Source organism: Lagopus leucura, unplaced genomic scaffold (genome assembly GCF_019238085.1).
Source record: "Lagopus leucura isolate 7727_CA_CO unplaced genomic scaffold, USGS_WTPT01 Super-Scaffold_73, whole genome shotgun sequence".
NCBI classification, from domain to species: Eukaryota; Metazoa; Chordata; class Aves; order Galliformes; family Phasianidae; genus Lagopus; species Lagopus leucura.
Window position 1 is genome coordinate 57,866,368 of NW_024962252.1, and position 23,683 is coordinate 57,890,050.

General features: G+C 40.0%; 1 protein-coding gene across 2 annotated transcripts in view; it reads right to left on the reverse strand.

Moving 5' to 3' along the window:
- UTRN (utrophin) overlaps window positions 1-23,683 on the reverse strand; it is a 348,379-nt gene that overhangs the window by 283,361 nt on the left and 41,335 nt on the right. For both annotated transcript variants that reach the window (XM_042895118.1, XM_042895112.1), the window contains one exon: window positions 10,457-10,518. In XM_042895118.1, coding sequence (XP_042751052.1) covers window positions 10,457-10,518 — 62 coding nt within the window. The remainder of the gene's footprint in view (window positions 1-10,456; window positions 10,519-23,683) is intronic.

Here is a 23,683-nt window from a genome sequence, read left to right on the forward strand (position 1 = left end):
ACAAGCAGAACAGAGTTCAGCATTCCACGAGTAGCAGCACTCCATCACCAAACATAATATATGAAGGAATGCAAGTATGTGCATTATAAGACTGACAGTGATAAACCATAAGCCCTCAAGCAAGGGCAAATTGCTAATCATCGTTGCTTTGGTAAGTACTTAAGGGCCAGCTAAGCCTTATACAAACACAAGGTAGATAAAGAGTCCTTTCTGAAAGACAAAATAGGGCCCAGCTTACCAAGATAGTATAAAGGACAGGCAGGAACACAGATCCTACCAGAAGAACTGTGCCAGTACAGGGTGTAAAACATTCATATCCCCCTCACTGAATACTTGTATCAGTTAACAGAAGGTAGTTTTGCTCCATGTAACTTATGCGCTAGTTGTTTTTGTTGTTTTTTTCTTGCTGTCACAGAAAACACTGGCAGAAACTTTTCACAGCCTGCGAGCGCTTTGCCAGCAGAGCTGCAGGCACACTTTCTGCAATAGAGACAAGGGCTACATAAGATAGACAAAAGAACATAATTAACAGACTAAGAAGGCCAAGTCAGTTCCCAAATGCTTTAAACTGGCAGCAGGAAAGTAGCTGATTCACTTCAGTAGGGACTGGCATAAGAAAAAGAGGGAGAGGGAAGAAAAAGGCAGGCAGAGCAATAGGAAGGAAAGAAAAAAAAGGAGCTAAGGACTGCAGGCAATCTCAGAAAAGGTCTGCTGTAACCTTGGCTTGGCAACATATGTTTTATCTATCAAGGGATTCACAAACAAGGATCAGAAACAGCCCACCTCCTTACACTGCATTTTGATAGCACTTCTGGTGCCAGCCCTTTCCATAACATGAGGCAAGGAGGGTGCAGAAAGAATGTCTGCTGGCTATCTACAGCAAAAAGTGGATTTAATGCTGATTCATAAATCCAGAGGAGCGAGGCTACCTGAAAGAAGGTCACAGTGAGGAGGATGTCAGCCTCTTTTCTCAGGTGACAAGTGATATGACATGCAGAAATAGCCTCAAGTTGTGCCAGAGGAAGTTTAAACTAGGCATCAGGAAGAATTTCTTCACAGAAAGTGGTTAGGGATTGAAATGAGCCACCCGGGGAAGCTTATCCTTGGAGATACTAAAGAAACATGTGGACATGGAGCTTATTGACATGGTTTAGTGGTGTGCTTGGTAGTGTTGAGGGTGATAGTTGGACTTGGTGATCTTAAGGGCCTTTTCCAAACTAAAAGATTCTACAACTCTCTGACTCAGGCAGTAGCTGCCTCTTCTTAGCCATCTCTGAACTGGAGAAAGGCATAGGCCATAAGGACCAGTCAGCACAGGCATAAGCTTTGCACATTGTAGTGAGAGAACCACCCCCAAGTAGGCAGGAGCAACCTGACAGTGACCTCATCCTGACAGCAGCAGCCCTCACACGCCTGCTGGCCACCTTCCAGCCTCTCCACCTAGATTCATCTTTAAGACAGGGACTCACCTGCTGGCATACATCTGGGATTACATGTTGTGTGAGGGATTTCCAAAGGTCATTCAGGCCTGCCATGGCTGTGCAAAGATCATTCCTTCCCTTTGCCAGAAAGCGTTCCCCAAAAACAAAGAAAGCTATAAATGAAATCTGGATCAGATTTTTATTTTCGTTTTTCCTAAAGAATCATTCATTGCTACTGATGGTACAAATTCAGCTATCAGCATTCAGTTTGTTGAACAAAAGCCACGCACAGCTTCAGTTATGTGACCCTATCTGATGTTAGATTTGTTTTTTTTGTTTTGGTTTGCATTGGTGATTCTGTTTGTTTTGGAACAGATAAGCATTTAGTAAACAGTAGTAGAGTTGCAAATCCCCTTTTTATGTTGAGAAAGGAGAGATACTGAATGGTGCTTAATGAACAGCGTGAACCATTTGTCACATTAAAACCCATTCCCAGGAAATTCATGGTAACCACTTGTTTTAAACTCAGTTACAAACAACACAGTAAGAGCTACACTTTACTATGACTAATATAGGTTAAAAATGTCCAGTGCTGCTTCCTCATGAGACCAATACATGGGAATTCAATGTGGGAAAATTCAGAAAGCAAAAAGGTCGATGAAAAAAGTAAACAACCAAGTCAACAAATAAAACTGTTAAATCCTGCCAATTTCTAATTTAAGACCCTTATCACTGATTACATAACTTTTACTATTATTGTTATTATTAAAAAGTTTTCCTTTTTTCCATTTTCCTTCCATTGGCATGGAGGAGTTACACAAGAACAGACATAACTGTTAGATGTACTGCAACTTGGCAGATGTACTTCGAGTACGCTCTACTCCCTTTGGTACATCTTTGCTGAATATGCTCAAGTGCAATCAGTATACAAAACAAATTTTGATATAAAATAAGAATTTTACAATCACAGGAGCAAAAGACAGAATTAAATATCACTAAAATAATTAAACGCAACTAAATAACTCCAGACTAACAAGTTCCATACTAACAAGAAAAAATTAAGACCAATCACTGAGATACAGCAGAAAGCTTAATTCTACCAGGTGATAGACAGGAGCTTAAGGAGTCCAAAAGCTAACGATAGCTCATTTTACAGAACACCTGAGATACCTGGTTGAGTACACATTAAAAAAGAGGAAAAACATAAAAGCAAATATCAGACATAGGAAGCCATAAAAACAAACAAGTCATCAGTAACTCTGAATATTTTCCCCATGTCCCAGAGTTACTATTAATGCATTTACATTAACTCACACTGATATATAACATAACGGAACTAAAATGAATTTGTATATAAATTTCAGCATAGTAATTTGATTCCTCTAAAAATAAAAAAAGGTCCTGCTGACCAGATGAAGGAATGACTTTGCTTCAGTACCTATACCAGAGTCAGCTGTCATGCCTGAGGATGAACAAACAAACACTACAACTGGGTAGTTACCAACTGAGATTGTGAATTACAGTCAAAATCTAATTCAAAGTCCAGAGCAGTAACTAAAATCAGCAGTTAGAGTCCATATGACTATCGCAAGCTTTGAAGTCCAGCATGGATGATGCTGACTGTACACTCATTAGAGCAGAGGCCAACAGCAGTTAAGAGAAAGGCAGAAAGTCAGCAATTCTCATGCAGTATCTAAATTCAGGAAAGATCATGAACTTATTATTGCCTCACCATCCTTATCACATCTCATAGCCTACTAGAAGAGAAAAATAATTTCCTGCATTTCTTAGGGCCTCCCTCTGAGAAGAGGTCAAAAAACAACCCATATAAGAAACAAAAGCACACCAAATAACTTTTTCAAGGCTTTATGTCAGTTCATACAAACAACAGTTCTTTTCCACTCAGGTAGTTTCATAGGCTGATTTTTGGAGTTTGTTTGTGATTTCATAGGCCTTTTTGGAGTTTGTTTTTTTTTTTTTTTCCTTTTTTAAATAAGACTTGACTATCTTTTTGAGTGAGGCTACATCTTAGAGTTAAACTGAGCATTGCTAAAATCAGGAACAAGTAGATCGTATGTTATTTTACAAGCAAGGAACTATTTCCTTGCTTGTACCACAAAGGCTCAACCAGAAAGAGAACAGACTCTCTTGGGTCTTATTTCCCTGGACAGACAAAATTGTCCAATCAATCTTTTTGATCTGCCCTCTTGAATGTATTTAACTTCAGAATTCTCCTGCCAAAAAAAAAAAATCCATTCCAAAAGGTCTTTGACTTCAGGTATCCCAGGTCGTGTGAAATTAATTATCTTGAAGAGGCATGCTTTTGTCTACAAAAAGATTTATCACATGTGCTAAGAGTCACAGCAGAGTAACAATATGTCTTCACAAGTATGGAGTCAGACGATTACTACATGAAAAAACAACCCTTGGAGAACAGAAAAAAAAAAAGTAAAGAGCAAAAATGTTGGAAAAGATTTATATAGCACCATTCAGAAAGTTAGATAAGCCTGTGCAGTTATCACAAGAATTCCTAGTGGAGGAGGGAATGTGTTAATTTTAAAGGTACATAAAAGTTATCTCATCGCTAGGCACTCCAAATAAAAGCCCGCCAGTTTGTCCTCTGCCACCTTCTCGTTGTTTTATTTGGTACTTCTCTAGGAAAGGAGGACATAACAGAGCCCAGGATAACAAATGCACAGAAGCCCTGCACCAAGTGTTAGCACACACAGTATAAACATCACCAAGGGTCTAATGCTCTTTCAGCAGAACACTGCTTTCTTAAAAATAGTGTTTTTGCCATCTGTGAGAGAATTTCCCAAATATAACAGAAGATAATGATTCCTTAGGAAAAGGTCTCAATTTGCCCATGCTGGATGAGTGAACTTTGTCTAGAGTGACAGAGCAAAGTTCCGACAAGCCGTGACAGATCTGACTCCGCAGATCTAAATTAAGATATAGGGCATCATGTTTCTTGTGCTGACTGGGGCTCCTACCTGCCAAGTTCAGGAACAGCACGAGAGTAAAACAAGCAATCTGAAAGCTTGGAAAAGGAATACCTTGAAAAATAGGAACATGAAAGCCAGCAAAGTCTGACCCTTTGCCAAGAGATAAAAAGGGCAAAACGGGGCAAAAAGATGCAAAATGAATCAAAACAAATCAAATCCTGTAAGGGATGAGAAGATGAGATCTCAAGTGGGAGATGGAGAAAGGAAGGAGGGAGAGACCATGTGTGCAACTTTGACAAGAAAAACTGGGTCTCACTGGATAAGTAACTAAGTGACAAAGAAGTGGGAACAGAATAGGCAGTATGATAAAAAAAATCCAGATTTGCCAGAATTTGCTGGGCAGTCAAGCTCTCAAATGCAGGAGGTTGTAACAGTAAGTGAGGAGAAAAGAACAGAGTTAAGTAAGTAGGAGCTGTAAAGAAACAGGGCAGAAAAGTCTGTGCTCGCAGGGTGAAAAGTGGGAAATACTTCTTCCTGTCTCAGTGTGCCTATAAAATCTAGCAACCTTCTAGAGTTTTCCACACCGAAAGTGCTAGTATCCTACCACTATGCTGTTTGTCAGCTGAAATGTCACAGGTCTTCAAGATTTATCTACACACCCCAAAGCCTGCTGCTATGCCTTTCTAATACACTCCAATTGCAATTATTTTTAAAGCCTAAAAAAGTAAAAATCAGAGTTGAATACAAAGTCTCTGTTCACTCCCACTACTTATGTGCAACAAATACTGCATGCATCTGCATTATTAAGTGATTTCTCTACCTTCTCCTGGATTAATCTAGTACATAGACCGGATCTGCTGGAGGAGCAAATTACTGCTGTACAGAGAAAGATCCAGAAGTCCTGCCTTATTTCACGATGTGGTAAAAGAAGCATTTATTAAGCACAGGTGAATACTGCAAAAAGACAGGCGCTATGGATGATAGAGCAGAAATCTATCCTGTGCAACTAGTTTCAAGCTCTACTTTTAGCCAAAAGTTCTTCTGTGACACTAAAAAGTAATTTTTTAATCTACTTCTGTGAACATTACTGAAAGAAGTGGGGTACGAACAAGCAGTGATTTCACAGCCAAGATATTAAAGTCAGAATCCTCTTATTTTATAACCTAGGGGCATTGACTAAGGAGCTGTGGATCATCCAGCCTTTGCGGTTTGGGCTGTACCTACATGTCAGGCGAGCTGCAGTCATCACTGCATCAATTTGTAGAGCTGGTTAAAGAATGCAGTTACATTTCAGGGGAGAAAAAAATCACTTTTCATGTAAGTTTCCCTTGGAAACTCTGGCTTTCTAGTGAGATCTGTGATTTAATGCATAACCTATAAGTAACCAGTAGCTATGTGCAAAAGAGAGAGACGTCTAAAGACCACTTATCCCTGTCTTTGTCGACACAGGCATCATCTTCCCCAAGTCTCTTCCCTATGCTGATCAAGCCCCACCTCAAAATCTAAAATATATTTTTTTTAGATGGTTTGCTTCAGTTTGCAGAATAAATTATCTGTCTGAGCCAAAATATGACTCAGAGCTCTAGATTATGTGAAGACATTACAAAAATATCCAACTCTACATATCTAGCCAACATTGATGGGACACTGAAAATCAGTTTACCTTTAATATTTATCAATATTTGCAGTGGCTGTAAACACAAGACAACACTCTTGCATTGCAGAAAAGTGTTCTGAAAATATACCCATTAAAATCTACAAAAAAATAAACCACAGTCATCACATAAAGGAAACCAAGGAAGAATCAATGATACTAAAAATAATTCTTTGAAAGAGTAGATAACAGCAGGACAAGGGAAAATGGCTTTAAGTTAAAGGACAGAAGATTTCAGCTGGATGTCGGGGGGAAGTTCTTTACAGAGAGAATGGTAAGGTGCTGGAACAGGCTGCCCAGAGAGGTTGTGGATGCCCTGTCCCTGGAGGTGTTCAAGGCTGGATTGGATGGGGCCCTGGGCAGCCTGGTCTAATATTAAATGGGGAGATTGGTGGTCCTGCATGTGGCAAGGGGGTTGGAACTCGATGCTCCTTTAGGTCCCTTCCATTCTGTAATTCTGTGATAAAAAGGTTTAGTAACATCGTGTTTACTGAGTTGATTCATGTGGTTATATATTCAGCAAGCACAAAAATATACTGTATAATTGACTTACTGAGCATAACCCATCCTGAATTCAAAGTTCAACAGAAAAAGCAGTACATGGCCCTTCTCACTTACGAAAACTTTAGTAGAGCATACAGGGTAAGAACATGAATTTCAGCATTTTTTTCATTTTTTATCTCTTGAATTTAGAACCTGAACAGATTTATTTATTTTAACGTACAGCCATAAATACATAGCCACAAAAATAAACAAAACTAATGTAAGAAGTGACATAGGAATGAAAAGGGGATAGGGAATACAACTCTGGTATATTTAAAGACTGTATATTAACTATATATAAAAGTAGGCTATGTGACAGTGAAACAGCTAAGTCTAAGTCATGATCAAGACTGGAGCAATGGAAAAATAATAAGGACAAATATCATATGTATGGCTTAATATAAAAATATACTGAAATATTCTCGGGCTGTCATCATGATGGGGGATTTCAACCACCAGGATATCTGCTGGCAAAACAACAGGGCAAGCTACAGGTGATCGACCAGGAGACTCCTGGAGTCCATTGATAATTTTCTGGTTCAAATGTCAGAGAGATCGACTAGAGGTGCTGCTGGATCTAGTGCTCAACAATGTGGAGCAGATCATTAAAAATATTAAGATCGAGGCAGCCGGGGCTGCAGTAACCATGCCCTGCTTGAGTTTGTGATTTCAAGGAATGTGGGACTGGCAAAGATTGGAGTCAGGACTCTGAACTTCAAGCGATCAAACTTCATGATGTTTTAAGGAATTGCTGGATGAGAGCATGGACTTGTGTTCAATTCTGAGGCCCCCAAAACAGGAAAGATGTGGAGCTTTTGGAGACAGTCAGAGGAGGGCCACAAAGATGATCCAAGGGTTGGAGCATCTCTCCTGTGGAGATACGTTGAAGGAAATGGGCTTATTCAGCTTGTTAAAGAAGAAGGCTAGGGGGAGACCTCACTTCAGCCTTCCAATATTTAAAAGGAGTTTACAAACATGAGGGAAATCAACTTTTTACAAGAGTAGATACTCATAGGACAAGGGAAATGGTTTTAAACTCAAGAGAGATTTGATGAGATGTCACAGGGAAGTTTGTTACTGAGAGAACAGTGAGGTGCTGGAATAAGTTGCCCAGAGAAGTTGTGGATGTCCCATCCCCGAGGTATTTAAGGTCACGTTGGATGGGGCCCTGACCAAGTACTTAATCTAGCAGTTGGCAACTCTGCCTGTAATAGGGTGCTGGAATTTGATGATCCTTGGGGTTCCCTTCCAACCCAAGCCATTCTATGATTCTGCATTGACATTTCTTTCAATATCAAATCTGTACTGATTACACCTCTACAGATTTTATAGTAGTTATAATTTACAAAACAGCTAGGTTAATTTTGTTCACAATTATACAGAATATTTGTGCTACATGACCATCACAAACTTGTGAGTTGTATACGCTGCTCTTCTGAGGTGCACATTTCTACAGCAAGCACTGAGGTTTGGCTGAGTTCATTCGCTGACTAAGTCCCCAACCACTTTAAATTACTTATCCCTTCACTTCATAAGGAAGTACAAGATGCATTTCAAGTTAAATGTGCAAAAACCAAGTTACTGTACTATAAAATAGAGCAAGAACTTGCATTTTGCTGGATAGGTGCCCAAAGCAGCTATTAGTATCTTATAGCACACTTGAGCGTTACTGCATTGCACTCACCTAACTACTCTCTGATGAGAGAAAGGAGAGATATGCTGCCTTTCTAGATCCTTCGTAAATCTACACTGGATTTATTTAATCAAGTTTGGCAATTTTCAGTACATTATGCAATGGCATACAAAAATCCCAAAGTTAGAAAAATAGGCTGTAAAGCCTGAGCTACTTAGTTTTTATTTATGCATCTAGATGAAGGAGCACTATAACATAGTCAACATGGAAGGACAATTAAAATTCTTTGAGTGAATTTTGCATTTCCATACATTCCTCAGCCACCATTTTATTTTCTGCCACTTAAGTCTAATACATTCATCCAACTTCCAAAATCTCAGTCCTACTAAGCAGCTCGCTCAATCTAGTTCACAGAAAATTAATTTTAAACAATGCAAAAAGCTTCAATAACAATGTAATTCATCCCTGCCCATTTTAAAAGTATAGTTGAAACTAGACTCTTACAGGTGGAGATTTCTGCTTCACATGAGCAATTTCCTTGTAATTTGAACACAAGTTCATAAATCTTCCTAAGCCAAGATCTTGACATGGCAAAGTGGGCATGATCAAGTTTGAATTAGATGTGTGAGGTATGTCCTTAAAAATAAATCTCTTTAATTATTAACAAGGCTTACATAGCTAGAGGTACTTTAATGGGCCTCGAAGTTAACAAGTTATTCTAAATACAACTACTATCTGACCATAGCTCCTGGAATTCCCTGCCACAGGGCAAGCAGGATCCATATGAATACATAACATAAAAGGAAAAGCCTTTTAATATAACATACCCATGGGTATATAAAGGCTGAAAACAATTGTATTTATTTCCATAGAAAGCCATGTCTGTAACATGTACAAACAAGCCACATAACGCATTCTCAGTATCACCATCATTTCCAAGATCATGCCGTCTTTATGCCAAGGTAAGTTTCTTAAAATAGGCCTTCCTTTCCTACCAAGTTTTCACTCCTTACACAAGCCTGCCCTGCCTAACTGCTCCCACAGAACCATTCCTCTGTTTCAGCACCGAAGGCAGAATAGAGAGCAATCATTTATGTATACACGTTGCTCCCCTAAAGAGGAAGCTAGACAAGCATGCCTTGGATAAAGAGTGCAGCATATCAGTTTTCAGCCAAAACAAACCTAGGCCAAAATGAATCAACTGAGGCCACAAACTTTGCATTGCCTGGTGTCTGATTGCACAGGAAGCTCTGGAGGAAGGTAAAACTTTCTTTTTAGGCTGACCAAGAATATCAGAAGGGCAACGCTGCAGAGGCAGCTATCCATTGCCATAGCACTGTCACAGTGCTGCATTTAAAAAGCACCAAAATATTCCTTCTAAACTTACATTAACTTTTGGGATTTCACATAAGGCCCTATTCAAAGCAGGATAACTAGCAGTTATCCTTAATCCACTCAGCACCATACTGGCTAGAGAAAAAGAAAATAAGAAAAAAAAAAAAACAAAAAACATGGTTGTTCTCTGATTGTAACCCATGTTCCTTTGCACTTCCTAACTGTAAACCAGAGAAACCTCCCACAGGCATCACACTCTTGGGCAATGCTTTTTTTTCACTATTAAAATGGCATTAAAAGTGGGCTTTAAATAGCATCCCAAAGCAACCACCGCTTCCCTTCTCATCCTGAAATATAAAACAAGAACCTCAGTAAGTGTCAAGTCAATACAGAGAATTAAAACAAGAAATGTACAGCATGAAAGCCAGAGAGAATTCAAAATGAGCAAGCAATTAAACAAAATTTCAGTCAATACTTAAAGTGGCAACACCAGGTGGCCTCAGATAGAGGTTTCCAGAGTGTTTTAGATGTGCAAAGCTGACTCAGCAGCACAGAGTAAACACAGTGACTGCTGCTCAGAATCTACTTTAATACACTCAGAAAGCTGCATGCAAAATGAACTGCTTAAAGATGACTAAAAACTAGACACCACCATGCAGATAATGGTGTATTTTAACAACAACAAATAGAATCTATCATTCTGAGATCTTAAACAAGGCATGCAGTATGTTGGTTTTGTGGAAAATGCTTATGTGTGTGGTGAAAATGAAGAAATAAACACTGTTTTGCCTAGCAGATGCATGCTTTCATTAAATATTTTGACACATTTTACTAGGCACATTCTACAAAAGAGCCAAGTATATTTAATCAATACTGTTCTAAGCAATGAATAAAAAAGAATAAAGTGTTTTCAAACCAGTGTTACCTTGGAAAACCGAGCATTGATCCATTTCGTAAACGTCTTTTTCTGTACATCATTGTGTTCATCTGGAGAGAGACAAGAAAGCCAAGAGTGAGAATGTATTGTTCTTCATCTTAGCTTGTTAAAAACAAGTAGAACTAAACACCACCTAAACTCAATAGCAGAAATATCTTTATCTGTAGACACAAAACTCTGGTGTAGTTTCAGCTTTGATGGAAATTGTGTCTCTTTCGCATTAAGCTCAGCTCTGCAGTGCTCCTCAGCTCTGAGATGGACAACAACACACATACCAAAATCACAAACTTCCAACCTGGTGAAGAGCAGCAGCCTACGAAACCACAGCCTTTTAATCAACAGTCTGTCAACACTTCTTTACTCTGATGCATTACTTCCCAAGCTGCTAAGGTCCTTACTGAAGCTTTTGATGCAGATAATAGCCTCCTTCAGCTGCAAAGCTGCTGGGACAACCCTGGAAGCACTCACGTGCTTACCCACCTCCAGCTTGGTTTTACAGCTGAATCACAAACGAGGTGAATGAACTGTCACTAAGCCGTGTGTGAAAGGGCTGGGCAGCCAGGCAGGCATCTACTGGTGCAGCACCAGCACACCTCAACCTGGGACCCAGCGGGATGAACAGGAAGGAGAGAATCTACAGGTCAAAGCACAGGGAGGAGCTGCAGCCTGCAACTCAGCAAAGAGAAGACTGCTTTCCAGCCTGTTTTTAACAATGTCATTTGGCAGTCAGCTGTAATTTTAGACATAGTCTCTCATGAGGTGCATGCTTGACACAGAATATCAGAATCAAGATTTAAACTCCATATATATTAAACATTTTGACTTTTTTCCTGCTCCAAGTTGGTGTTGTGGGTTTGTTTGTTGTTTGTTTGTTTTTTTCTTTGAGACAGGACCAATCTGTATTATTCACTGATATTGGTAGACCAAAAAATTAGCCTTATACAAAGTTCAGTCCCAAATTCTGTCCACCTACTAATAATGCTTCCCATTCACATTAATTGCAAGTACTATCTGCATCAAACACACTGAGATGTAAAAATGTCAATCTCTTTTTAAACATCAGTCAGTAAGTTCTATCCTTCTACTGAACCCCTCCTCCCCTCCAAGAACAGTACATGGGAAGTCTCCTACTCCCCAGGATTATATTAGCTTCAGCTGGCCAGGCCGTGCTCCTGCACCTGTCCCCCAGCTCTGGCTTCCAAAGCTCAGGCTCATTTCAATTTATGTGCTTAGACTGTCCATTGCCATAGTATGTGTGACATTTACTAAAAATCCAGCCCCTTTTCCCCATTTTAAGAAAAAGTTTCCTAGGGAGACAGAGAGAAACAAACAAAAATCCCACAACTGTCACAAATTAACTTGATGTGCAATGGAGGCAGAAGTGATATGGATTTATGGATCCCATTATCTCTCAGTGTCCTTTCTAGTTGAGCAAAGAATGAGAGTGCTCACTACCCTCATCTCTCCAAAGCATTCTTGCTCAGCAATAAAACCAACAGGAGATGCTTTCCCACTTAAACTACACTTCCACATTTGCGTTATAAAAACCCTCTGAAACTAGGATTTTTGTAATTGGCCATTATAGCTAGGGTCATGTCAAGCTTTCTGCTATAAATCACTGGAAAACAATCTGAAACCAATATAGTGCTGCTTTGTTAACAACAGCAACAAGTTATTTTATCCCTCAAATTAATTTTCTTTAGATTCCTATGAGTCTGTGAAGTTAATCCCTGGAGGCTGACATAAGGATTCCAATAACAAATTAGTCAAAAAACAGTATTACCATTCAGTGAAGCACATGGTACTACACACCATTTTTCACACAAGACATTAAAAATGTCAGCAAGTTGTAGCTGAGTGAAAAACAAATTTACCAAGTTGCTGAAACACTTGCGTTTCCTTTCACACTGTTGTAGCCTCACACTGAATAGAACTGCATAACAGCAAAGGACAGAGTGTGGGCCAACTTTTACTTCATCATTGTACCAATTGTTTCCTCTGAAAAAATATGGCTCTGCATGCCCTCCAGTCACTTAATGGGCTTTTAACAGTCAATGTCAGAACAGTTTGTTCCTTTAAGAGGAAGTAAAAAGAAACCAACACGCACACAAAATTAAACTCTTGTGATGACAACAGAAGGAAAAAGCTTCCTATTCTGGATGTTGGCTTCTGTTATACAACATGATGCACATCTATGCAACAGAGGTATTCCCAAAACAAACAGCTCATGTGAGCTAACGCCCTAACTCTCTCCTGGCAGTTGATCACCCACAGTAGTCACGTTTACAGTCTTACATACCTCCTCCACTCTGAGCACTGTCCCTTAATTCCACTGAGACAACCGAATGTGCAGTTCAGGTTCAAGCTGTTACCTTACAAATATGTTCAGGAGCAAAAAGGAATCCCAATGAACTAAACACAGAGAGATAAAAAACAAAAACCTCACTGGATTCTGCTTTGCCCTTTATTTAACCTCTGCTTCATACTGAGAGCCAGCTCCATTATTCCCCCAAAATGCATTATGTGGTTACATGACGAAACCATGCTATTCAGTTTTTGAAAGACAAAAGTTTTCGCACCCAAAGTAGCTGGCAGAGCAGCACTATGATGAAAGTGCCCTGGAGAAATGAACAGAATGAACTAGGTAAATCCTGTATCTCACCTGCCAACCAGTTCAAAACAAGTTGCCAATGGCCAGCTCACATTTTAAGACTTAAGTTTGCCTTCCTCACTTCTTTAAGTTCTCACTTCAGTGTAGAGAAGGAATTTAGAAATAAAAGAAGGAATTAGCCTGTGGCTTCCAGTTAAGGCACTAGGAATGTAACAAAGTCAGAAACAACTCTTTGCCTATACCTCTGGGCAGGCAAGAGTATCTATCACAGGGACAGCCCCACCCAGGACCAGCACATCTGACAGCCTCGCATTCGCAGAAGGAATAGGTGCTCCTATTCTTGTGTGCAGGATTTTTTTGACTGAAAAGCAATCTCGAAAGTAACCATCCTTTTGTCAAAGCAACTCAGACTAATTCACATCTAAAGACACTCAACTAAGCATTGAAAATTTGAAGCTGGAAACCAAAGCAGTTTTTATCTCCGCTAGAGACGCAAAGCCAAGCAAACTACAAAGCACTGGAGTTCACAACTACATGGCTTAAAGAACTTCCAACAGTCAGCGGTGTATACTGGGTCCTGACTTCATTAAAACAGAACAAGCTTCATTAGCAGCTCTTTCCTGTGTTGTCAATGCTTTTAAAAAAAAAAAAAAAAAGCAAAACTTAGGGTTGTTGTGCAGATCCCTTTCTCTTGCACTACCATTAGAAACCAATGGCTGCAGCAGCAAGCTGTTCACTCTAAGTTTCTGCCTTCCCACTGCATCTTCAGTCCCCACCATCAGTGGCCAGCACAACGGTTTTCTTCATTCCTTCCCTCACAGCAAATTTCAGCAGTTGGGCAAGAACTCAGCTGTAACAACAGTTCTTCTAACAAAAGAGTAATGGCACCTGCCTACGGCAACAAAACGCAGTTACCCAATTCACAAATTCTCTGTAGAGACCAAACTATGAAATAAGCACTACTAAAGGAAACACAGATCAAAAAAAACCTTATATCTCAACTCCCTGGTGTTTCCCAAACACCAGCCGAAACAAAGCGCTACAGAGTAGTAACGAAGAACCCCTGTGGTTTTCACTCAAGTGTGCTGTGAGTATAAGCTAAATTGGATTTACTTCACAATAAAAAAAATCCCCCAGCAACTGATAACTAAGAAGAAGGAATCCTCACAGCTGAAGCAATATTAAAATAGTCATTCCCATACCTCCCAGCAAAAACAATCCAACGCTCCATGCTGCTGGCCTCAGCACATTGGAATGGTATTTAAAGAGAGCACAAAGCTCTCAGACAGAAATAATGCTGTAACACCACACCACAGGCCTGCTCAAACTCCCACGCTCACCCGCCAGCCACCTGACTGCTTCCATGTCATGATTCTGCAGAACCAAGGCTTCCAGGCAAAGCACCCCCAGTACGCACACAGGGCTGCTCTGGAGGGCGCATGACAGCTTTCTATTCTCAATGGGACAAAAGAGAGTGACAGGAGGCCAGGGCGTAGGTGGAAGGGGTTGAAGGAACACACCATAGGCCCAGTCCCTTCCCAACCAGGCCTCACAGGTCAGCCCCAAGCTGACCCAGTTTTGGCAATTTGTGGATGCTGACAGTGGTAAGCCAGCTACAAATGAGAAAACAGAGACACTAGAGTGACAGCAAGTTCTATGCTCAGAAGAAAACTCCTGATCCTTCAGGCAGAGCTTTCCAATGACACATTCCCCATTCCAGTCCAACAGACCCTGAATTTGTGGTCAAGCTAACCAGCACTACCTCTCAGTGGAAGACTGCCCTACAATATCTTCGGATGTGATACAAATGCATTTTGATACACACTTCACAAACAGCCAGTGATCACATATCTGAAATTAAAGTTGGAAAAGTTTCCAATAAAAGCTTAACATTTTAAAGCAAGTTTCTGAAATTTTCTTACAGCAATTTGTTAGAGTAAATCATATGTCAGAGCAAAGGGTTTCAGCTACCAGCAAAGAGCACTGCGGGGGGAAAAAAATAATAAAATAAAGTTATCTCAAATACCTTTATAGTGACAGCAATTGCCTTGGATAATATGTGCCCTGTAGATATCTTAGGGCAAGCTTCACCCATAGAGACAGAAAGATGAAGTTCCTCTTATCACCATGACTCAAAGTGGTCATGACAGGGAAGGCAACTGATGTTATCTACCTGGACACATGCAAGGCCTTTGACATGGTCCCTAACCACATCCTCATCTCTAAATCAGAGGGATTTGTCCAGTGGAAGCCAGTAACAAGCAGCATCCTCTAGGGGTTCATGGTGGGTCCAGCACTTCTTAACATCTTTATCAGTGAAACAGATGATAGGATTGAGTACACCCTCAGCAAGTTAGCTGATGACTCCTAGCCGAGCAGTGTGGTTGATACAGCAGAAGGAAGGGATGCCAACTAGAGGGACACCGATAAACTCAAAAGATGGGCCCTTGTGAACCTAATGAGGTTCAACAAAGCAAAGTGCAAGGTTTTGCACTAGGGTCAAGGTAATCCTAGGTATGTAAACAAACTGGGAAAATAACTTCTTGACAGTAGCCATACTGAGAACGACTTAGGGATCCCAGTTGACAAATAACTTAACATGATCCATCATTGTGTGCTTGCAGCCTGGAAAGCCAACAGTATCCCAGGTTCCATTCAAAGAGGACTGGCCAGCAGGGCAAGGGAAATGATTATCCCCCTCTACTCTGCCCTTCTGAATCCCGAGATGGAGAACTGCATCCAAGTCTGGGGCTCCCAACACAGGAAAGATGTGGAGCTTTTGGAGAGGGTCCAGAGGAGGACCATAAAGATGATCCAAGGGCTGAAGCATCTCTCCTGCAAAGACAGGCTGAAGGAAATGGCCTTTCAGCTTGTTAAAGAGAAGACTTCAGGAAGACCTCATTGCAGCCTTCCCATATTTAAAGGGAGCTTATGAGCATGCACAAAATCCACTTCTTACAAGAGTAGATTGTGATAGGACAAGGGGAGTAGATTTAAACTAAAGGAAGAGAGATTTAGATGAGATTTCAGGGGGAAAGGTTTTTTTGCTTTTTTGTTTGTTTTTTGTTTTGTTTTTTGTTTTTGTTTTTGTTTTACAGAGAGAGTGGTTTAAAGTGCTGGAACAGGTTACCCAGAGACCTTGTGGAAATTCCATCCTTGGAGGTGTTTCAAGCCAGGTTGGATGGGGCCCTGGGTAATCTGATCAAGTACTTGATCTAGTTGTTGGCAACCCTGCCTGTGATAGGGGTGTTGGAACTTGATCCTTGGCTTCCTTCCAAGTCAAGCCATTCATGATTCTATGATCCTAGCCAGCATGTCTGGCACATGGGAAGAAGAGGGAAAGGGGAATAAATTCCTGACCAAAATTTGGCAATTTAGATGTTTCTAAGCAAACAGGATGGCATTGAAAGAGGTGCAGTAAATCAGAAGGCATAAATAAGAGAGTAGTGAATACAAACTACATTTACTACAGCTCATTTTATTAGGAACACAAATTAGGTCTTCATATTTCTGAGTGGTTACAAACAAAATAGAATTACTTTCTACAAGTTCATGTTAGCCATCTGCTCTTTCTTCTCCGTCCAAATTAGAACTATTATTAGGCTCACTTGCATTTGTGGAGGTGATTCACAGGATATAAGGTCATAGGGATCATTGTGAACATCTAGTACAATCTCCTGCATAACACAGGAGCCATTCCCACAAAAGATCCATCTGCATACCAGAAGGCATCGGACACATGACAGACTAAAGATCCTGCACAAACCTAAGCAAGCAGCACTGCCACGGCAGAGAAGCAAGCCAAGCCACAAACTGTATGCAGATCTCCCTGCTGCTTACAGCAGTTTCAGAATGAAACAACATCCCAAACAACCTTTTTTAATGGTCATGATACAGAAGACTTAATATGATTTTCCCATTATGTCATACCCTATGACAAAATTTCTTAAAAAGAATAACAATCTTGCACGTAGGAAAAAAATATTTCTTCAGAAGTTTTAATAATTGACTGAAAAAAAAAAACATATCTGATGTGGCAGAAGAAAATGTAGAAATATCCCAGAGACAACTTCTGAGAAGTACTATCAGAGCTGCAATATACTCCATGTGCTGTTCTTCATACTCCTGGAGCTCTGCCCAGAACCCACATCATTTGCGCCAAGCCAAGAAAGCTGACTTGCTGTTAGCTTCAGATGACAAAAAAATAGCAGCTGGATAGATTATGTTTTTTCTTTGACAGGCAGGTAAGGACAAAAGCACACTGCAAAATTCTTATTTGAAACAGGGAACCTTCTATTCCCTCATAGTCCAGAGACTTTTATCCCAATGCTGTTAAACCAGACATTTTCCTATCCTCCTTTTTCTAATTTTAAAGGCTGCAATTTCCAATTCCCCTCCTCTTCTATTCTGTCTTCTCACAACCTTCTCTTCAGAGACATCAATCTGTTTCCCAGGCTTTCCCATCCATCTCTCCCTACCAAAATCTCCTACCACCAGAGCCCTTCATCTTACCTGTTATGAGCCTCTGTTGGTCAACAGCTTTTCGTAGACAGATAGAAATCAATTCCTGAGAAGTAAACTGATAGTAACCAGCTCAGACGTACCATGCTCCAAATTCTTAAGCAGACAAGCCTCCTGCAGATGACTATGGGGAGCCTCACCATTGTCAGCTATTCCTCATTCCTCTGTCCTCTCTCTGCAAGCTCCCATCCACTTCTTGCACACACCAGGTTCTGACAGCACATGGTTGGGTATGCACTAGATTGTACCCCCTCTACACACAGGCCCCTCCACACAAGGCAAGAGAAAATACATCTACACGTTTCAAAAAGGGAAAAAAAAAAACCCTCAGAAGACATGTTGCAGTCACTTCATCAGCACTGTGGATCTTTGCTGGACACTCTTTCCAGTATAACCATGTTTCTTTTACACTGGGGAGTTCAGAACTGGACTTAGCACTCTAGGCATGGCCTCACCAGTGCTGAGAAAAGAGGAACATGTCCAAGAACACATAACATGCTTATGGTAAAGAATAAAAAGAAAGCAAGTTCCTCACAGACTGAGCATTGCTTCTGCCAAGTACACTGCACGACCTTCTTTCATAAACCTGCCAGCATCCACCTTAAAGCTCATCAAGTCACTTGCTGGAAAGCTGCTCATTTACACAGTTTCACCAAACTGGTAAGAGTACAGGAAAGCTTCTACATTCTTCTGTAGCTAACTTGTAACACTTGCAACACAACTACACATTCAGGACTTACACCAAACCATACTACTCCTACTAATCTTCAGTGCAAGTAATGCTTGAAGACAAAATACAGACAGAAAGCTCCAAATATGAGGCGTTCCTCAACTCAAACTACTGCACACTGACCTCAACAACAAAGCTGAACTTAGATGTTGCAAAAAATCAAAATAAACAATCTATACTTTATTCCTCTACTTGCTTTCAGATATTTTAAGTTTGAGCTTCATTAGCTATTCCATTATTTTGTCAAGGAACAGAACCATGCTGATGCCTGTAAATTATTTACCTCAGCCTATTAACCTTTGTAATTACTAAGAGGAAATCTGAAACGCAGAAGGCTTAGAGGAAGTTCATAAAATCTATTTGCCCTAGCGGTGTTCTAAACTTAAAGGAGAAGCAGATGAAAAAAATGAATTGGATAACTGAAGAATCAAAGTCCAAAATCTGTTAGAGCGAGCCACACCAAGTATTCTCTCATTCCTGCTCCTAAAATGCTACAGCAATTCACTACAGAAACAGGGACCATCAGTACACCCATTCCTGTATTTGTGTGATCTACCAAAAATAAATTCAGTGTTGTTCTGTCACCTGTACTACTAAGAAAGAAGAAGCGAATATATGTCTATGTCTCGAGATAAATTATTTCATTTCACAACCACATTCTTTTGCTTACCAAGGAAAAGTGATACTGCGTCACTGGGGATTAGGAAGTCTTTCTGCAGAAAACATGATCCAGTGCAGAGCTTTGAACAGTCTGCTTGGAAAAAAATAACTGTTCAGCTTCAGAAAAAAAGAAGTACCTCAGTCAAAGGTGTCTTATCCAATTTATGTATTTACTGAGACATCTTAATGTGGAAAAAACAAAAGATAAAGCAGAATGAAGTATTATGAATGGTCCTTTCTTAGAGCTTCTAGCAAATCTGTGGTTTTATCAGTCCACCAGAAGGCTGAGGCACTGCTAGTTCTGCATCCAATTAAACTCCAACTTTCTTCTCTGGCTTAGTTATTAATTAGCCCCCAGAGTTGAACCCCTTCCTGATTAACTGCTTTGAAAGTACATGAATTGTTTAACAATTGCAGGATGAGTATTGGAATGCAGTACAATAGTACTTATGCAAAGAAACAAGACAGTGATCTTCAGTATGAGCCTACGTAAGATTTCTCACTTCCTTTCAGAAAGCTCTTGTGGGACACACCATTCCAAATGCGGTACCCAAAACTGAGAAGATTCAGAAACACAAGAGCAGAGCAACCTAAGCTCAAAGTTTGTCAGGCTTTGGTAGAATCTGAGCCAAGGAACGTCAATAGCCAGCTGTTTAAGTAAAGGATTATGTGTGTACTTAGTCCCAATCTCCATGCTTTTATTATTTAATGGCCAGCTTTTAGGAGGACTGTATTGAAACCTGTAATAATGTGGATTTTGAGCACTGTCATCAGAAGGTTTTGTGAGGGCATGTAAAATCTGGAACAGATGTTTCACCGTTACCTACCTAGAAACAGACTATATAGAAAGCAAGCTCACCTAATGAAAGCAGGCAATTACAAATCAGATTATTACCACTGCCTCCAGCAACAACTCCAATAGATCAGTTATACTCACAGGCGTTACCCTCTTCTTGGTGCATTTTCCAGAAGGGTTTTGCACACCTTTCTGGGTGTTAAGCAGTCATATACCATGCAGGCTCAGGTTCAGACCTCACCTGTAGACAGCTGCCAAGCAGATCCAACTCCAGAGCTCAGCATCCCCAGCTCTCTCTTTCACCCACTGACAAAAATTACTGCAGCAGAGAGTTCCCTTGACTCAGTACCAAAATTAATGACAATAAAGACCAGTGAAAGCAACACAAATGAGGGCACTGATATAAATGAGCTAAAAAAGCTACAAGATAAGCTTGTGGAATTAAGAGTCCACAGAAAGGTGGTTATAATTTATGAAGAAACGCAAACCACTGAGAAGTAAGGTATATAAGAGGAAGCACTGCTGAAGATTTAATTACGGAAGAAGTATAAGCATGTGGCATCTATCTGTGGACATTACTACAGGTACCACATTGGGCTGAAGGGGGCTTCTGCTGCACCTAGAACAGTGCTCCTTCCAGGAACACTGTCCCTTGACCAGCTCAAGGGACATCTAAATTCAACAGGAACAGTGAATCAGAGCCCATGGTTCGAAGAGATGCAAGTAGAACAAACAGTCCCATCGCACCAATTTCAATCTTCAAACTGCCGGCAGAAGATTATTATGAGACTACTTTGATAAGCAGTCAAGACCTTTTAAAAACATACCTGCAATGTAATTTGCTACCTAACCTAGACAGGAACTCTACCTAGGAATTTTCCTAAAGAAGGAATTATTTCTACAAAAACCTTGTACCTTTGATGACCTCTGCAATGAAAATTAGCTTTCAATATAGGAAGAAACACTTTTTTTTAAGCACTAATGGGGCATAAGTCAGCATCCAAGCACTGACGTACACTGCTAAGTTTTGGTGGCACCACTACTTTGGTTTGACTTATGGAAAACACACATGGATATCAGTAATAACAAATCTCTAATACAGCCAAATCTGCGTCAAGGAAAAAGAGCTTTCACTGGCTTAATTCTTTTATTTTGAGGAGAAAAATACAACTGCATGGCAAATTAACTCTTATGTTCAGGGAGAAAGGGAGGCTCTACAGCAGAGTAGAAACAAAATACAAAATGCAACCTCTGTAGCTGACAAAAGCACTGACATAACCTAAAATGGTAATTTGTTCAATTCAGAAGTTTATCTTGAAATTCAGAGCATTTCACCTAAGATATTTTAACCCATACAAAATGTTTCTGCTTTTCCAGAGTAGTACTGGATTAAAAACAAGATCGGTACTTTAAAAAAAACTGAAAAGAAGCCAGGATGGCATTACCATTGCTGACTCGCATAATGCAAGGGAGAATTTCCTCAGAAGCTTTCACACCACCACCCTCACTCCACCACCCCCCTAAAAAAAACATTATTTGCAAGTAGCAACAAAATAAAATTTTTTACTACAAATAGTACTGGGAAGTATATATATACATATATTATATATATATATATATCCCTCTCCAGAAAACACCCCTCCAAAAATATATGGAACAAGCATTGTGAAAACAAGAGTTGCTCACCTTAGCAGAGCCAAAGACCAGGCCTATCAGACATGACTGTGGGAGCACTCCTCAGCAACAAACAGCAGTGGTGAAGCAAAGCTAGATCACGTTTGAGCAGGTTGTGAAGGGTTTGGATTAATGTTTATTCATCCAGAGGCAAAGGGGAAAATAAGAAAGGGAGAAGACATGGAGAAAGCAGGCATACAATCTCAGAAGCATGCAAAAGGATTGGCTCTTTATCAAAGTAGGAAGAATCACTTTTACGTGGTTTCCGAATGAGGAAAAGAAGAGACTTTCTATTTAACTGCTTTCCATTTAACATGTATTTACACTTCCCTGAATGAGAAAGCTACTGTAACAAATTAACTTCACAGATATTTACAACATTTTTAAATTTCAAAGTCTCAACAAAATGATGCACTTAACTTATGACAAACTGCAAAGCACAGTATTAAGAATATCTGGCTACTTGGTGATTGCCAAGGATTTATGACTCTTAACAGTGTTATAAAGACTACAGCTCAGTTGGATTCTATTTTTCACCTACATAGCTCCTTTGAATTGTTCCATTTTACCATATTATCTTAAATACAATACGAATACAATTGAAAGCTTTGAATGCCTTAACTCTAAACAGGCATTCCAAAATTTTTCTTCAGCTGTTTGTTATTTCAGAAAACAGTCCAAAAAGGAATCACAATCCTCTGAATCCAGAATCCAGTGTTTAGAGCTTTCTTTTTCATGATTTTTTTTTTATTTTGTTTGAAAAAAACATACATACATACAGTTTGTTTACAACACAACGTAACCCACACACCACAAAGCAGATCTTCACATCTGAAGATTCTGTAATTGAGTGCCATCCACCACTTCTGATTTTCCACACTACTGCTATGCTAGGGTACTCCTGAAAGTGAAAATAGTTTGTTAACCATAGCACACAAGCAAAGCTGCTGAACAGTCATAATGACTTACAGTAGAGCATGTGAACTCATGCACACAGCTGTCTGAAACATCACAGAGCACGCCGCAGTACACTGCTCATATTTCCCTGCTGACAGATACGACCAATCTGGGGCAGAAGCAGAATTGTTTAGAAGACCCAAACATTCATGAAGCTTATCACCTAAAAGAGGCTAGGAAGGAATTCCTGCAGCTACACATTCAGTCTGTGCGTTGGCAGAGCAGGACCAAGGGCCCTTGGAATACTCACAGTGACCTGCTCGCTATTTGCTCAGATAGCACAAGAAACATCATCACCATTCATAATGTTTGCAAACTGAAATTCTCTCTTGTAGGGTAAATCAAGTGATCAGAAGCAATACAGTCTTCCCTTTGTTATACAGCTACATTACTAAATGCTTCTATCATTCCCCCTCAAAATTATACAGCTCAACTATGGGCTGGCATGATTGGCTTCAGAAGAACACTTTTGCAAACTTCTGTTTATTCAGATAAACAACTCCCAAACGTTTCAGGTAACAAGTGAAAAATCGACTGAAAGACTGAAAAGGATCCCCTGATGTCAAAGAGAAGAGCTCCAAAGTGACTAAGAAAAGGACTACATAGCAAGAATTTTGCTCTCGAAAGAATTAGTGCAACTAAGCACTGACTTTGCAAGCTATTATGTCAGTTTGAATTTTGGTGCATTTAATTACAGTCCTCTATATGCAAAAGGCTTCTCTGTAGTCCTGCAGAGATAAGTATACAATAAAAAAAAATAACTTGCCAAAGCATAATAAGTAAAAACTCAGAAGCTCTAGTCTTGTCTATAATCAGAGTCACATTGTTCCACTATTTCTATTCATGTCATGCTTCTCTATTATTCCTCAAGTCTTTATACAGCTGTAGAAAGAAAGGAACAGCAACGAAGGGTGACTACAGCCCTTCTGCCCTCCAAATGCACAATGTAATTTGGGATCAGTAAGGGAGCATTAGAAGATGACAAAGAACTCCAGCTGCCAAGCTACACTATCTAGGGAAGGAGGGAAAATAGGGTCTTTCCAGAACAGAATGAATTCTACTGCTAGCGGAGTGAAAGCGACCCATACAAGAAAGTACCATGTGAGAACACCCATTAGGGATGCAGAGGGATTTACAGAACTTTAAGAGTGGGTACAGATGAAACAAGATGTTGTATGCATCATCTCCAGCCAAGTTCAAGTCCATCACCCAGCTCCCGGATTACGTCAATTTCCAAACCACAGAACAGTAGAAAGGAATACAGGA